The sequence below is a fragment of the Ruditapes philippinarum genome, unplaced genomic scaffold, assembly GCF_026571515.1.
Source record: "Ruditapes philippinarum isolate M1 unplaced genomic scaffold, ASM2657151v2 ctg15658_1_1_1_1, whole genome shotgun sequence".
In the NCBI taxonomy this organism is placed as follows: Eukaryota; Metazoa; Mollusca; class Bivalvia; order Venerida; family Veneridae; genus Ruditapes; species Ruditapes philippinarum.
The window spans coordinates 2,302-20,494 of record NW_026858029.1 but is presented as its reverse complement, the minus strand read 5'-3'; the positions used below and the strand labels follow the sequence as shown (position 1 = coordinate 20,494).

At 30.9% G+C, this 18,193-nt stretch overlaps 1 protein-coding gene across 1 annotated transcript; it reads right to left on the bottom strand.

Moving 5' to 3' along the window:
- Nucleotides 1–10,357: 10,357 nt before the first annotated feature.
- Nucleotides 10,358–16,360, bottom strand: LOC132751869 (interferon-induced protein 44-like). Its single transcript, XM_060742078.1, has 7 exons — nt 16,248–16,360; nt 15,012–15,582; nt 14,409–14,479; nt 13,562–13,759; nt 13,163–13,306; nt 12,715–12,886; nt 10,358–12,489 (listed from the first exon to the last, which is right to left on the bottom strand). Exons 2-7 carry the CDS (start codon nt 15,541–15,543, stop codon nt 12,173–12,175), a joined length of 1,434 nt encoding a protein of 477 aa, XP_060598061.1. The 5' UTR covers nt 15,544–15,582; nt 16,248–16,360; the 3' UTR covers nt 10,358–12,172.
- Nucleotides 16,361–18,193: the final 1,833 nt, after the last annotated feature.

The window sequence follows — 18,193 nt, the reverse complement described above, 5'->3', positions numbered from 1 at the left end:
AAAAGAAAGTAAATACTACTTGACAATTTTATCAACCAGCATTCGGTGATTTATCTTAATTAATACAACGTATACGGCGAGACTTCGGGTTCAAGATAGGACCGCATCAGGTATGAATATAGGTTTATCCCAAATAAGAACAATTAATCTATTTAACGAATTTTATTATCACAAATAAAACAGGAACAAATTAAACATAAAAATAGAATTAAATGGGTATTAGTTATACCATTCTTTCAGAAAATATCAGGATAAAAGAGCAAAGCGAAGCACTGGTGGGATATTAGCATATGTTAAAAACTGATTGTTAAATGTGTGAAATTGGTAAAAAACCATGTAGATTGCTTTATGTGGGCGAATTAAGTTAAAGAATATTTTATTTTGCCTAGTGATATCTCTATGTGTTCTTTATACATTACTCTAGAAAATTCTCCTGTTCATAAATATTATGACTGATTTATTTAGAAGATTTGAGACTGATGTAATTTTGTATTAAAATAAAGGAAGTGTATATGTTTGCGTTGATACAAATTCAAGAACAGCTTTAAAACCTGACTATATAAATTATGATGTACAGTTACCAGATCATGGTTATTCATACCTAGTCTCAATATTTCGACTGCTAGTCCAATAGATTAGACGTTACAGGCTTGTTATAGTTTTATGTTGGTCAAGCCTGACGTCTAATAGTTATTGCTCATAAACGCGTAGCATTTTGAAAAAATTAAAAAATGTCTGTTGACTTGCCTTTCAAGCTTTATTCAAAAGCTTATCTTCTGTTCTTTCAATTGCATGGTCTATCATTAACAAAAACTTTCAAACAATGAACTTATAAATTGAAATAAAATATTAATAGCAGTCTATTCGCTTATCGGCCATACTGGTTAAGTAAAGCGTTTTACAGATTGATTCCAATTTTTTGAACGGAAAAATATATTCGAACACACTGCCGGTGCATGGGCAATTATTTCGTTGAAAAAATATTTCGTTAGATTGTTCTGACTCATTTAAACGCTTGCATTTGAATTAGCCAATCAGATTTCGCGCAATGTATGGCGGCCATTTGTATATCGACTGTACAAGGAATTAAATTAAATGAGAGGATTTAATCATGACTTTTCGGACGTGACAGTTCAATTACTTAGTTAAAAGGTATTCATTTTTTAGTTTTGTTCATGAATAAGTCAAAATTAATGTAAATACACGCTGTTTTAATTGTTTAAATTCATTAGATCTAAATCGATGTCTAATGTCATTTTTTTTGCTACACGATTTTGCAAAGATCTGTTAAGACCTAACGTAACATGGAAAATAAAAAATGTAAAATATCAGATTAATGAATGATAAATATGAAATAGGTTACGTATAGGTCTTATAATTAGGACTATTCGACTGCAAGACCGACCGACTTTAAAAACTGATATTACACGGACGTCGACCAATGTCTTTATTTTAAAAAGCCTTAAAGCGTCAACATATCACTTATAACCGGTTTGGAAAACAATGACTTGATCTTTGTAAATCTTCAGAAATTCGAATTGTAAACGGACGACAAGATATGGATAAATATCGCTAAAGCTGCATCTTATACTTGTAAACGGAAACAGCGAAATTGATTACCTTTTAACTAAAATAAATGCAATTTTGAAAACATTTCTAAACTCCATGTTCATGATTTTACGGCGCACTCAAATCACGTTCTTTATTTTTTTTACTTCACCGAATGTCGCTATACTATGTTAACGCACGGTTTTTAAATGGAATCCTGAGTATAGAGATTAATTTATTCGCGATATTTCGTGTGACGGTGATTTACTTTGTCAAAAAAATTATATGAATGCAAACTTAATAACCATGATCCAAACGAAATTGTAGATATATTTACTAAATTCTTGATTGATAACGGAAATATTTATTTAAACATGTCGTTCGACTTCATCAAACACGATTTTAGTGATAGTATAGTCTGATTTTATTGACCTGTCAATAATGAATACATTATAGCACTCATTTAAATATTCGATCCCACTTCGGTTTTGTCCGTTTATTTTACGAGAATTAATACGGAGTATATCACTAACGTTTGGAAAACTCCCACTAGCTAAATGTTAGTTCTCGTAACATCCGCAATAGCGCAGTCGGTTAAGTGATTACCTTATGTATGAGAGGTCCGAGGTTCGATCCCTTCTTTTGACATTCTTTTTAGATTTATTCTGTCTTTATTTTTACGTATATTTTAAAGAAAATGGTCAAGCGCTTGCAAAATGTCTACATGGATATGAAACAACTAAGAAACACTGAATTATCACATTTTGTAATCCAAATGGATTTTCAGTATCAATTCATAAACAATGTTATACATGTACATATAAAAAATATAATATTTACAAAAAAGTGCAAAACATATTAAAACAGACAACCATAACTTCAAAATTTTTGAAAATATTTATGAATAAGTAAAAAACCTAGACATACACTGTTTCGATCTTACAACATGTAGGACATTTTGATATTATATACCCGTGGTTTACCCTATTGCGCTATATTGGTCAGTGTAACTAATTCATGGAAACTAGATGAATTTAATCACATCTTACTGTGTACCTCTCACGGAATTTATCGAACATTTATCGAATATTAATATATACTGTGCATTGACCGTATAATGAGTATGGAATTGGCAGGTTAATAAAATCAAACAATAATAACAACATAAACAATAAAGTTGTAAACAAAAACATATTGTTTTTAGAAATACAGTATCGCACTTCAATGCTCATAAAACTGCTGAAAATTAAAAAAAAATATTATAAAAAGAAAAATTCTAAGTATCACTGTAGGAAAAAAAAAGAAAACAAGCAACAAGCTTAAAAGAAATGAGAAATAAAAAAAATGTAGACAATAAAGTTAGAAAAAAAGAAAACTGTTTAGATGACAGTATTGAATGGAAACTATTTTCAATCATTTTAAGAACCGTACATCTTATTTTTCAGAAGAAGGAATTGTTGAAATAGAAACGTTTTTTTAAATAGCTATGATAATCGTGAAAACATAAATTTTACATTTGAAGAGTTAGATGCACCGTGTACTGTTACTGAAATAAGAAATGCAGTTAAACTATTTGGGAACGAATAAAGATAGTTCGTTCGATTCTATTATGTATAGTTTAGTCAATTTGTAACAAAATATGCTAAAATACTTCAGAAAATGGGAAAAGCATGAAACTTGGCACAGATGTTAATAAAGGCAAAAGAAGCATTTTGGGCATGGGACCCATTTTATATATGCCAAGATGGTTGCCATGGCAGCCATTTTTTCAAAATGGCCGCCATTACATGGAATTATCACCTTTCTTTTCCATTAGAGGCTATTTATACTTACAATTATACTGGAAATAACCCCAGTTTGCACTTAACATGAGAGATTTGCATTACTAATAATTGTAGATACTAGTTAACAATTATAATGCTATTAATTGTTTCTGTTTCTATGGTAACAAGTTACTGAAATTACAAAACAGTCTATTTCAGTACTTTGAAATATTTTTTGATTATTTTCTCATATTCAATTTATTTGTTGTAATCCTTAGTAGACGATCATGTCAAATAACTATGAGATATTATGCCTTAAAATGCTTTATGTGTAGATTGTGAGCAATTTACCATATAAAAAGTATTCAAATTGTAATGTCTGAATTTACATAATTTACAAACAGAATAGGATGTCTTAACATATTTCATTCCTGTAAATGCAAGGAAAGCTGGAAGTATTTATATTTCCTTCAGCTTAATCAACAATTTGTTGCTAGCACCAAATATTACCTAAATTCCATGTTAAACAAATCTTATGATACTATGAAAATGAAAGAACAAAAGCGTATGTACATGATGTATCAAAGGTACTGAATAGTGCCTGAAAGGTCGGATTGACCCTCATTAGGCATAGAATACACACACGGTCCTGTAGGCATTGAGTTCTCAGATCTATTAAATGTAACACCACTTTCATGTTGGATTATTCATAATTCAATTTGAGAGTGATTGAAACCTTAAAGATATAACCCAAATATTTATTTTCATGTTTTTAAAGGGAGACACAGGCAACATTTTCATTTCCTCGTTTGTTTTGAATTTTTCATTCATTAATCTGTAAATCCTCAAAATATATACATTTGACAGTCATCGGTGATTCTGTCGGCGGCTAAATTTTGTTTATATTTACGATTCAAACTCAAAATAAATAGAATTGATACCGAAATTCATGCTTGGACTTTTACAAATGTCATTTCAACGTGATTTGAGTACATAAGATAATTTTGGTATTGTCATTAATTTGCCTACGTATTCCTTAATTTTCTTTTTAAAATTTCATCATTTACGTTCAATATTAAATCTTAGTTACGAAGATATTTAAAGAGTGTGTAGTTTTGCACTTTTCAAGCTCTATGCATATTGAAATTCTATGGGTGATGCTGAGTGTCCTATTTCCTTTTCCTTTTCCTATAGCCTATTTTGGAATTTACGTTCTTGATCTTGATGATGATCGAAAATCAATATGCTTTATTCTTTACTCTTGTCTTGTTTAAGCATGTCAACGGAAATTTGGAATTTGTTGTCAAGTCTAGAAACTGCTGAGCTATAACACCCAGCACAAAAAACTGACCGAGACTCTAAATAATAACAAGCAACACATTCATCACATGTTCTCATAAGCATGATCAAGAGCTGTCAGCATTAAGAGAGAAATACCCTAGGTACTAGAGTATCTGATGTTTTATGGGCAGCAAGGCGTACTCATATTATTTTTAATGTCCCATTCGTTCTGAACCTTAGACTTGGTGACGTATCTTGAATCTTACAAACATTTGAGGCCCTCAGAAGAAAAACTGTGCCAAGATATGGCAAATTATCTAGCACATTTGTCCATAATGTTTTCCTTGATCTGATTATAGCGAGGAAATGCCGAGTCTTCATATAAAGGGCTGTTGACTTTGTAATGGACATGCCTTTTGGAATTGTGTATAAAAATACATGTATGAGAAAACATGATTGCAAACGGAGGCCAAAAAGCATGAAACCCAGCAACTAAATGTAATATTTTGTGGCACAGGGCACCTTTAGGGACACCAAAATGGAATAAAGACATATAATTGGGGGTGGTGGTGGCATTAAAGAAGGTAAAGGGGTATTATATCAATTTTTGATACATCCCGAAGGTAAAAAAAGGTTGATGTTATTTACAATAATGAGTTAGTGTAACTTCTAACTAGATTAGTTCTGAAACTTGGTGTCAAGTTAGCAGTTAATCAATCGAAAACCAATGTGTAGTGTTTAAAAGCAGTTATTTTATCAAAGGTGTGTCAAAATCTGAGTCTGTAAACTGCAAATTTCTACAAAATTATCATTCCATTTTTATACAACAAATGCCAGGTTTTCGTTTTTTTTTCTTTTACATATTCTAAAAAATGCACTTTTATAAAGTTTCATATTTTTATGATATGACAATTCAAATACCAAATGACTGTTAAAATTTGACACATGTTAGCTTATAATTCTATTATTCACACCTTCTTTGTTTAATACCTTTCACAGCTATCAACAAGATAAAATTGCAAGGCGTACACCTGACTTGATGGGCAGATATTTAATTTCCGTTTGCTTGAGTTATGCTAGAATTTTTAAATACTTTTCTTTAATCTGTTTGATAAGCATTTCCTTGTGATAAATTAACATTGTAAACAAAAAGCAATGTTGTAAACAAGAGCCACCGCCGGGCGGGGGCAACGCTCGACTTTTTACTTTTTCTAAACGCAAACATAGAAAGGTTTGAACATATATTGATGTTTCCTTTTTATAAATTTAGTTGGTCTGTCTTGTCACATTAGTTTTGTTTATATATTTTGTATATATATGAATAGAAACATTAAGCATATTTCTAAAAATAGCATCAGTACGCAATTTCTAAAAATAGCAACAATGACGCAATTTCTAAAAATAGCAACAATGACGCAATTTCTAAAAATAGCAACAATGACGCAATTTCTAAAAATAGAAAAAAATGACGCAATTACTAAAAATAGCAACAATGACGCAATTTCTAAAAATAGAAAAAGACGCAATTTCTAAAAATAGAAAAAAATGACACAATTACTAAAAATAGCAACAATGACGCTATTTCTAAAAATAGAAAAAATGACGCAATTTCTAAAAATAGAACAAAAATGACGCAATTTCTAAAAATAGCAACAATGACACAATTTCTAAAAATAGAAAAATGACGCAATTTCTAAAAAAAGGAAAAAATGACGCAAATTCTAAAAATAGCAACAATTACGCAATTTCTAAAAATAGAGAAACATGACGCAATTTCTAAAAATAGAAAACATGACGCAATTTCTAAAAATAGAAAAACATGACGCAATTTCTAAAAATAGAAAAAAATGAAGCAATTTCTAAAAATAGAAAAAAATGACGCAATTTCTAAAAATAGAAAAAAATGATGCAATTTCTAAAAATAGAAATACATGACGCAATTTCTAAAAATAGAAAAAAATGACGCAATTTCTAAAAATAGAAAAACATGACGCAATTTCTAAAAATAGAAACAATGACGCAATTTCTAAAAATAGAAACAAATGACGCAATTTCTAAAAATAGAACAAAAATGACGCAATTTCTAAAAATAGAAAAACATGACGCAATTTCTAAAAATAGAAAAAAATGACGCAATTTCTAAAAATAGAAAAAAATGACACAATTTCTAAAAATAGAAAAACATAACACAATTTCTAAAAAAAAAGAAAAAAATGACGCAATTTCTAAAAATAGAAACAATGACGCAATTTCTAAAAATAGAACAAAAATGAAGAAATTTCTAGAAATAGAAAAAAATGACGCAATTTCTAAAAATAGCAACAATGACGCAATTGCTAAAAATAGAAAAAAAAATGACGCAAATTCTAAAAATAGCAACAATGACGCAATTTCTAAAAATAGAAAAAATGACGCAATTTCTAAAAATAGAAAAACATGACGCAATTATATACATGTATATATATATATATATATTTGATATATATATATATATATATATATATCTATATATGTATATATATATATATATATATATATATATATATATATATATACACATGCATATATATATATATATATTATATATATATATATATATACCTGCATATATGTATATATATACACACACACATTTATATATATATATATATAATACATAAACTATACATACACACACACCGATAAATGCACAATCTGAGAAAATTCAGTAATATAACCTTCAAGGTCAAGGTCATTAAAGAGCCCAAGCAAATTTGGGTTTGATAAACAACAAGGTCTGGTCCTTAAGAATGTTCTGTTATAATATGAAGTTTATCCCTTCAAAAATAGCAAAGTTACAGTCAGTTACTGCCAAAACAATGAAAATTTCAATAATTTGACCTTCAAAGGCAATGTCATTAATGAGTGAAGGTCAAGGTCTTTCGGTATATTTTTAACAGTTATCTTTGAAGATTATTATGTTCAAGTTTGAAGACAATCCATTCAAAAATAACAAAGTTACAGCCAATAATAGCCAAAAAAATGAAAATTTCAATAATTTGACCTTTCAAAGTCAAGGTCATTGATGAGTGAATGTCAAGGTCTGACTGGTTATTTTTAAGGGATATCCTTGAAGATTATTATGTTCAAGTTTGAAGACAATCCATTCAAAAATAACAAAGTAACAGCCAATAACAGCATGAACAAGCAAAAATTGGACTTTTAACCTTGAAGGTCAAGGTCATTTATGGATGAAGGTCAAGGTTAGTGTGGTCTACTGAAAGGTCTTGTCCCAAGGGTTGTTGTGGCCAAGTATAAAGACAATACACCAAGAAATAAAAAAGTTATGATCCAGGTACAAGTTTTCGGACGGCAACGGCAACGGCAACGGAGACGGCAACGGCAACGGCAACGGCAACGCCGACCTGACTATAACAATACCTCTACTTTTTTTTTCAAAAAAAAAAAGTCGAGCTAAAAATGATGTCTAAACATCTTTAGAAGACAGCGATGACAGACCTCTACAATATTTTATTTCATCGGATTTCCAGGGTCGTGAAAACTAATGACAAACAGAAATAATAAAATATGTTAAGTGTAATAGCTTTAAAAAGACAAAGCAATGTTTAAATACTAATAACAACTATTTTTCTGATTACAATACCCTAATATGCAGCTATCTATTAAGTTCTCTTAGTAAAAACAAGCTTTTTTGAAATTTTTAACACGTATGGCGGCCATTTTGGATTTTTCCCGCCATATTGGATTTTCAAAGATGGGTCCCATGCTCAATTTTTCTTATATATATGAAAGTTCATTTGTACCAAGTTTGGTGCTTTTCCCATTTTCTGAAGTATTTTTTCACAAATTGACTGGACTATGTACGAATACTTGAAGAGGGAATCGATGTTTGACTATTTATTTTGCTGTTTTTCGATAAGCAATGTTTTCCTGAATCATGGTCAATGGGCAAAGGGGGTTCAAATTTCCGACAAATTACAGAGGTATTACTTTGATAAGATGTTTTGCTGAATTATTTACTACAATAATAAATTAACGTTTGAAAAATGGGCAATTGTAAATTACATTCTTACTGATGCTCAGTTTTGCTTATCAATCTTATTATAGTACAGTCAATACTATTTTTCTCTTACATTATTTTATTGAAAGATAGCTTAATCAAAATAAGAAATTACATGACATTGGAAATAAGAACTACATGATGTACATTGTTGTTTAATTTTTGAACGATGAGGTTAAATTATGTGTCCGACATATTGATACATTTCAGATTTTTTTCCAATTGTGATGTAAGCCTATAGACCTTTTTACAGTACGATTTTTCCATAGCGACCAATGTTGCATTTTGCGCATGCGCATTCTGCGTAGGGCAAAAGCGCAATAAAGATAGAACACATTTAGCGTAGTTGAAGGCCTTAAAAGACGTGATTAGAAGTTATGACACCCAGAAAACAGAAATTTTAGGATGAATTAAGACGGTTAGTATTTAAATCGTGAAGTGATATATATAACAGATATAGACCTTTTTACGACGCGGTCCGTTGCTATGAAAAAATGACCGGAAGAAGTATTTTCTCGCGCATGCGCAATCTGCGTAGGACAAAAAGAGCATTGCCTTTCATAGAAATGCAGTAGAAATTCGAGTTAGTTTAAGGTAAAAATTCGAAAATCATATAAAATAGCTTTTAATAGAAACACAAAAGATACCTTTAGAGCTTTGTGGCCAAGATTGCCATAAAAAGGCATGAAAAAGACGATTGTTTAAGAATTCTCCCTTACGATCACGGACCTGGCATTGTGATAATTGTTGCAAAAAATGTGGAAATATAATTAGCAAATAAAAAAGTCAATTTAATTGTTGTTTAAATCGTCCATATAATAGCTTAAGAAGTTTTATAATGGGTTATTATGAAAATCAGTCGGAACACGTGATAATGCATTTTTATTTTTCATTTACCTAATTTTATCCTTTATCCGACTTGACTATTATGCCAAACAGAATTTTTTTAAGTCACATAAATATATAAATTTTATTTCAAACTCGTGAAGTAAAAATGGGAGGTGAAATAACACACATTTTATCCGGTTCCTCGATCGTAACACATGAAAATGCATGTCACGTACACTATTTGTCACTTCACAAAATTAATAAACATTGATGAGATTGATATAAATAAAAAGTAACACAAAGAACGATTTCCATAATTTTAAGACCCGGTTGAATGATATTGTTTAATACACTTGTTACTATATATAGTAACAAAATTGCCTATGATTTCAACTGATTATGAGTGTCACATGACCTATTATGAGTTTGCGGCCCGGGGCCGAGAACTAGTTATCAGCCCGCAGAACATGTGCACGTGCACAAACTGAAACGATGACGTCATATTTTACGTCATCAAACAGTTAACTGTAAAAGTGAAAGTAGGTTGTCAGCACGAATCGCTTTATTTCTATTATGAGAGCTTAAGCGTATTTAGTACAAACACATTTTTGTTACTATTGAAATTTGAAGATATAATACCACAAATTCATTCCGAAAAAAAATGAAAATAAAACTTGCTTCTAGATTCTACTGCTTTGAACACACAAACAGTAAACGTCTCTGTATACTCGGTTCCTATGATATCAAGGGTTCTATGATATCAAGGCATTTAAATTTTCTGTGACTGCTAGTAAAAGCAACACCTGATGATGCTAATATTTGTAAAACTTGCACACTAGATTCATTTTCACCTGCCAATGAATTTAATTTGGTGAATAATGAATGTATTTGTGGCAAGAAAACTATTTTATAAAACCTTCATATTTGACTACCATTTTCCTTAATGGTTTTTACACAGTCAATTAAAATATGTTATAAACACATATACTGACATATAGTCTGTTCATATAGTTTTAATTTTATAGCAAGTTAGCTGTTGGAAGTTTTTCACAACTTAACTTGAAAGTTTTGACCCATCTATCCTTCCATACTTGCTTTTTTGGGGATTACCTTGATACCGTAGTAACCTCCTCTGAAATTTCCCAAAATGGCAGACATTGAAAATATTCTAAAAAATGTCATTTTTATTGGTTCTTTTGAAATAATTTTTTGACAAACAGTTCTGGAAATTGTTCAATTATAAAATAGAAAAAAATCTCATTCATTTATGATATTTATATTTAAATATTTTCCGATAAACGTTAAGTACCGTGATATCATAGAACCCCGGGCTACAGAACAGTAGAAGAGTAGACAAGAATTTAATCGAAAGAACTTCAAAGTATTTGTTGTTGTTTTTTTGTTTTGTTTTTTAAAAATGCTACTATTAGATCTACCAAGTGTATTAAAGACATTAATACACGTCAGAGTAGGGCCGGAAGGTGATAATCGGCCCTGAATGAATAATGGCCCTCGGGCTAAAGCCCTCGGGTCCATTATTCATTTTGCGGGCCGATTATCACCTTCCGGCCCTCTCCTGTCGTGTATTAACCTCTTAATACAAGCTGACAAATAACAACCGGTCACTTGTCAATCCGTTTCCCACTTACCGCCTTGCCAATCTTTCGAAGGAATACCAATTGTGTAATGTTATGTAATACATGGGTAATAAAATTTATCTTAAACACCCTGCTGTTTCAATTTAAATTACTGATAAAAAAGTTATTTAATGAAACCTTGAACAGAAGACTTTTAATCATTGAATTATTAGTCCCGCTTATTTTGTATAGACCTTTTTACAGTACGATTTTTCCATAGCAACCAATGTTGCATTTTGCGCATGCGCATTCTGCGTAGGGCAAAAGCGCAATAAAGATAGAATACATTCAGCGTAGTTGAAGGCTTTAAAAGATGGGATTATAAGTTATGACACACAGAAAACAGAAATTTTAGGATGAATTAAAGCGGTTAGTACTTAAATCGTGAAGTGATATATATAACAGATATTCAAAAGTAGCGGGACTAATAATTCAATGATTCAAAAAAGCTTAAAGATAGTTGTCAAGATTGACGTTACGCTAAAAGATCTATTATATATAGTCGTTAAGATAAACGTTAGCTCTGCTATATTTGAGCAATGAAACAAAATTCCAAAATATTATCGGTTTACCCTTGAAAAACAGTAACTATAAATAACTTGCTTGAACTATATCAAACTCGATTGAGGGCGGTCGAAAAAGTTGTTATAACTTTTGGCCCAACCCTTTTGTATATTTACATTAAAAAATGTATTGCATTATTGTGAAACTTCATGAATGTGTATTGCGTGCGTTCTTGTGTGCGCGCGCGCCTGTGTGTGTGTGTGCGTGCGTGCGTGCGTGCGTGCGTGCGTGTGTGTGTGTGTGTGTGTGTGTGATAACGCTTAAACGTGCAAAAAATATGTTGCCAGGGCATACATGTACATGTGAATATTGTTTACATAAAACGAGTACTAGTAATATATTTCCACTATTGTACAGCGTTTCAAGAAGTTCTTCTTATCGTTCAGTTATTTACATGCAACAAGAATATTTCCATAATGCGTATATTAATATAGCATTTCTTTTTAATTCCGTTTTTGTAAAGTTTCACATACTATGATAAGCGTTGAAAATCACTTTTCAAGTTTCAATTTTCCCATTTCCCCTTCAACATCTTTCTCTCTGTGTTTCATGTTCAGCATGAAATCTTCAGAACAATGCAGCATTTTACGTAGAGCCAACAGAGCAAGTATATCAACGTTGTCGTCAAGCTCAGTCTCGTTTTCGTAATTTTTCACCGGAAGTATGTTAGCACGTGGGAGACCCAGTAGTTGTGAAGCTTTATCTACAGCTTCTTTTACTTTTGTACTGTAGAAAACCTGAGCCACGTCCTTCTCAACGTACTCACAGAGATTGTCTACCTTTGTCAGGAGAATAAGTTGTGGTATTCCTGAAGGTTTATATATGGGAAACATTAGAATAGGTGTTACTACAACCAAGATTTGAATTTCACATGCATCAAATGAACTTATAAATCTTTCAAACATAACAGGGATCTATGAACGATGCAATAGCATTGTAAAAACAGCCAAATGCAATCGAGTAGAGAAGCTTTAATATAATGAAAATCTCAACTTTAACAAAACTTACATATTTTGATAACTTTAAAATCTACCTTTTTGATTCATAAGTCCCCGTAGTCCTTTCATTTTCTCAACAATTTTTGTTGACAACACCTCTAATGATGTAGAGTCAATTACAAACACTGCACAATGAACTTTGTCATTCCCAGTAGGGTCAGATTTGAACCCAGGCGATTCTGGAGTGATTGGTCTCGTGGGGTTAAACTAAAATTAGATATGCTATGATAGATTGTTATGAAATGTTAATTTTGAAAAGTAACAAAAATTATTTTTGGAGGGGTGTTGTTGTTTTTTCGTTCTTTCTTTTTATTGTTGATGTTTTTTTTATAATTCGTTTTTGAAATGTTGTTGGACTTGTAAAATGGGCTATAATAAATTGAAATTTACTTATTGCACTGTAATGTTTTAATGTTTTCAGATACAGACTAATATAGTGGATTCAATAAATTAATAAATATTCAAAAACAAATTGAATGATACCTCGTAGTAGTACGGTATGTTTCCATCAAGTAAATAGTTACCCTCTAGTACATCAATACCCATAGATTCTTCTAGACCACGTGTATCACACAACCGGAAGTTCAAGGTCGCCCCAGAACTAATTTCGATAGAATACGGAACAAACTGAAAGAAATATATAAAGTCCGGTTACATTATCTAAATCATGGTGAAGTCATCAATTCTTCACTTTATTGTCTGCTATCGGTTTTTTGTTTCATTATTGCTTTTATTGGAAGAAATGGTTGTTATTTGTCAAATATGTGTTGTTTAATTTTTAGAACGGTAGGTGTGGAGTTTTTTTTTAAAAGAAAGAAGATACAAAAAATCTGTATGCGGAGTAGTATGTGTCGAACTTGATATTTCATTAAAGGTACGTACTGCAGTGGTGAGACTGTGCTCTGAACTTCCGCTGCCAGCTCGCTGTGTGATTCGGCCGCGGTAAATTGAATCTATAGTGTTGAAGAAGCTAGACTTTCCAGCACCAACCGGTCCTAACATCACGAATCGAGCCTCGCTTACATTCGAACCTTGTATAGGTTTAAAGTTCACTATTTTTTCTTTAAGGTCATCATGAAACTGAAACAGTAAACACTCTTATCATGACACATATGTACTTTTTCTCTTATCATGACACATATGTACTATTTCTCTTATCATGACACATATGTACTTTTTCTCTTAGCGTGACACATATGTACTTTTTCTCTTATCTTGACACATATGTACTTTTTCTCTTATCATGACACATATGTACTTTTTCTCTTATCATGACACATATGTACTTTTTCTCTTAGCATGACACATATGTACTTTTTCTCTTATCATGGCACATATGTACTTTTTCTCTTATCTTGACACATATTTACTATTTCTCTTATCGTTTTCCTCTCATACTTAGCAAAAGTATATTGTCTAAGCAGAAGCAATAAAAACTGTTTTTTTGTCGCCCATTATTATCAAATTTCTTATGAGCTATCTATAGTGACAATTCTGCTTGAAAGAACATCAATTATTCTCGCTGCCTGAAAATACTTCATCATTTCTTGAAATCACGTGTTTATCATCCGCAATACATCTCACTTATTATAACTTTCATAATTACATTTCATGCCATTAATACATGTTTCTCACAATCTCCGCCAATATACGAGACCTAAGTCATCCCGCACGGACACAATACACCCTACCTTCAAGTACAAAATTATTTAATCTTGATCTATCTAACCTTTTCGTTCCAGTCCTTAATTTTTCGCCAAGGTGAAAGCTGTTTCTCTATTTTCTTTTTACGCTCACCATCTAAATTATAATGATAATATCATTTTCTGTCAGAACAAATATTTTACTCTAGACATATACTATAAGTACATAATCATTTTACAAATACATAAAAAGTACACATAATAAGAGTCATAATGGAAAAATAAGCACAATTTCCCAAATTCATACTTTGAAAGGATGAATTGTATTTAATTTTAAGAAATAGTAGTTCAATGAGAAAGAGTAAGTTTAGAATGTCAACCTTTTTTTCAGAATACTCTACTTCTTGTTTTTAACAATCATGCAAGTATAAATTATTAAATGTCGTCTAATTACAATAATTCAAAAGGCATAGCTGTCACTCGTTTACTATAAACTTTGGAAAAAAACAATATCGTTTCCATACAAAATCAAACGACAGTAAGTTTAAATAAGACAAGGGGGGTAGATACATTATTCCATATAAATGAGTCAATTTAGATTTTTGCAAATGGAAACAAATTTTGAAAATAATATCGGGTTAAGAAGAAGTTGACAAAGAATAATATTTGTTTAATATACAATGTATCACCTGTTACCATGTAAACTTCAAGTTCAGTCACTTCCATTGTACCGTTGTTTATCTGGTTAGCTGTCATTCCCTGGTTGTTGTATGTATTTCCGGATTGATTCATACTTCCATTTAATGGAAAGATGTTTTCAGATCTGTTTATTCTACCCTTAAATGTGAAGAGCTCATAACCAGATCCAAATAATGGCCCAAATTGATTATTATGAACTATGGCACCATCCGGAGAATTTACTCGAAATATATTGAAATTGTCTCTGCCACTATACTTGAGCTGGTACAAAAACGCTTTATCATCTTTAACATAAACTCCCGTTTTTGACGTCCAACTGATACTGGTAAAACCACCATATACTGACCCATGCTGGTTATACAGAACCGTGACGGTGGCACCCTGGTTGTCACATTTTTGATGGAATGTCACAGGATCACATCCATCTCTTGTGATTGCAAACAGGAGTGTAAATGTCTTTGGCACTGTATCTATCCATTGTTCGAGTTGGTCCATATATTTCTCTGTTAATTTTCCTTCCATTTCATCGAATGATGAGTCGCCAATTATCACGATCAATACCTATTAGAGATAAATAATTTGTCTTGCACTCTGTTAAAGGCATGGCAATAACGTTTAAATGACATTCCATTAACTCATATGTCACTATGAACGTGGAAATTTTTAGCCATAACAGAAAATTCATTTTTTCCATTTCTACAAGGAAATGCAGAATGTATGTTCATTAGATTTACATGTCTTGACGCATTCTATTTATTATAAATGTAATATAATCTATATTTACGATTGTCAAACTTCGGGTATTTCCGTTTACTCCGTAAAATGATATATGACAACGCGTTAGTGGTCAGAAGCTTAAAATCTGATCGTTATCAAATATTTTAATAGGATACATAATTGTCAGTCCAGTGCTTCCAGATAATACATATAATAAAAGATATATTGTCTTAAATTGTTCTGTCTAGTTCTTAATATGCGTAAACAAATACATGTACATATAAAAATATATTTTAAACATCCTGTTGATATGTTGATATTATGAATTGAACTGAATAATTGGAGTCTAATTACAGCTGCATACCAAAACACAGTACATATGTAGTTAATTAGACTGATACTCGTAACATAAACTAATTAAAATTGACCTAGATCTAATAAATTGTACAATATATTGAATACGTGAAACACCGAATTAACATGCTTCTAATTATAAACAAAAATCTTACCTTTACAAATAGTAATATTCCATAATAATAGTTCCTTTACAGATGAATATAGTACTGTTTGTCTATGAGAATGTGAGCGTGACGTTTCATGTAATGTGTACACAGATATTTTCAACAATCGACTTAAAAGGTGATATAGGTCATAAAGAATCGAATATAATAGTTAAATGTGCGTTAAAGTTGGAAAATATATTGTCTTATTGTTTTATTAATAAACTATATAACATATACCTGTTATAATAACTAATTGTCCTGTGTACGTAAAGATATATAAAAAGTATAAGTACAGTACCCAAGTATTTCGTGCCAACTAAACTAAAACTGATACAGTGTGTGCATATCTGCATTCCGTGTCGTTTATGCACTGCTTTAGTTGCATGTAATTAATACAGTGCTATATGGTAGCATCAACTTTAAAGAAATGACTGACAAACAATGAATTTGAAAGCAAAACCTATCCTAATTACCTCGACGTGTCTTACTAAATTATTCATCGTGTAACAAAAAAGAATGAATTAAATATAATGTAAAATATGCTTTTTATAAAATAAAATATGAAATAAAATCATTTAAAGATCATTATGGTCAACATGACTACCTTCATGACTACCTGTTAGAATTTGACCTGCACATCACTTTTAACAAATCTATTCCCCTGTTAACAATAAGGTGATGCCAGAAAAAATTGTGGGGGCGTTGCGGCTTGGATCTTTTATCCAATAAATCGAGAATACGAATTTTAGCAATGTCGATAAAACTCAACATTATCTTAAAATGCATTTACGAATAAACAACGCACACATAGCACTAAAAGAGTTTCTATTTGTTTAGATGAATATAGGTATAGTCCGTAGGTAATAATTTAAAAAACTTTTCATTTGCGTTAAGACGATTATCTAGGAATCTTTGGTCGATAAGCTTAGAGATCTAGCTCAAATAGTTCAGCTAATAATTTTCTTGACGGTAACTAAGAGCTCTCTTCTTCTATCGCCAAAGCTTATTGCTTCATTCTTCTTATAATTAACTTAGATCCCATTATTCTTATAGCGAATAAGCTTGGAGCTCTATTTTTTCTACTTGTTTCTATTATAAAAGTGCTCTATCCTCTACAGTTTTTAAGATTTTATGCTTCTATATTTTAGTCATTAAAGTTATAACTTTTTCTTATAGCCGTAAACTTCAAGCTATATTATTCTAGCGTTAAGCTTAAAGCTCTACTCATCTATCGTTAAACTTTAAGGAACTTTTTTTCTTATAGTCGTTATAGGCTTTGCGTTCTTTTCTTCTTGTCGTTAAGTTTATAACACTATTCATCTGGTCGTTCAGCTGGGAACTCTGTTTTTATAGTCGTTAAGTTTAGAGATCTTTTCATTATTCCATTAAGCTTAAAGCTCTTTTCTTGTAGTTCTTGAACGTTGGATTTGCTATTTTTTATAGCTTGAATAGTATAACGAAACGAAATTCTAAAATCATTATCGTTTTATTTTTAAAGAAAAAAGTTACTTTGCTTTAAAATTGTATTTTTAAAAATTTATTGTAAATATATAAGTTACATTGTTGGACTAGACTTTATGCTATTTTTTTTTAAATCGAAATAATTACAATTTCATATTTTGAGGTTATTATTTAATATTGAGTACAATACTAATTTTTTTAGATAAGTAAAGAACTGTCGATTCTCAGATGGTCTCTGAAAAATAAAACAAGACTAGACGGATTACAATAATGATTTAATTTCATTCAGTTATCTTACCAAACTATACTATAAGTATACTGTCTTTGACTACCGGCGTGACTCGCAAACACTTCTTAAAATAAAAACAAAGTGTCTCAATAAGTTTCTACATGATAATGATCACCACGCGACCAACCGGTGTTACCTCTACTGAATAATCAGTTTTACTTTTGCAACGTACCGGTCAAGTGTTACTTTTTGTTGATTATTT

Coding starts and splice junctions, on each gene's coding strand:
- LOC132751869 (XM_060742078.1), bottom strand. CDS start 15,543: ATGGAAGGAAAATTAACAGAGAAATATATGGACCAACTCGAACAATGG. Junction 14,480..15,011: donor TGAAGTTTACATGGTAACAG/GTGATACATTGT, acceptor ATTATAATTTAG/ATGGTGAGCGTAAAAAGAAA. Junction 12,887..13,162: donor ACATACCGTACTACTACGAG/GTATCATTCAAT, acceptor ATCTAATTTTAG/TTTAACCCCACGAGACCAAT.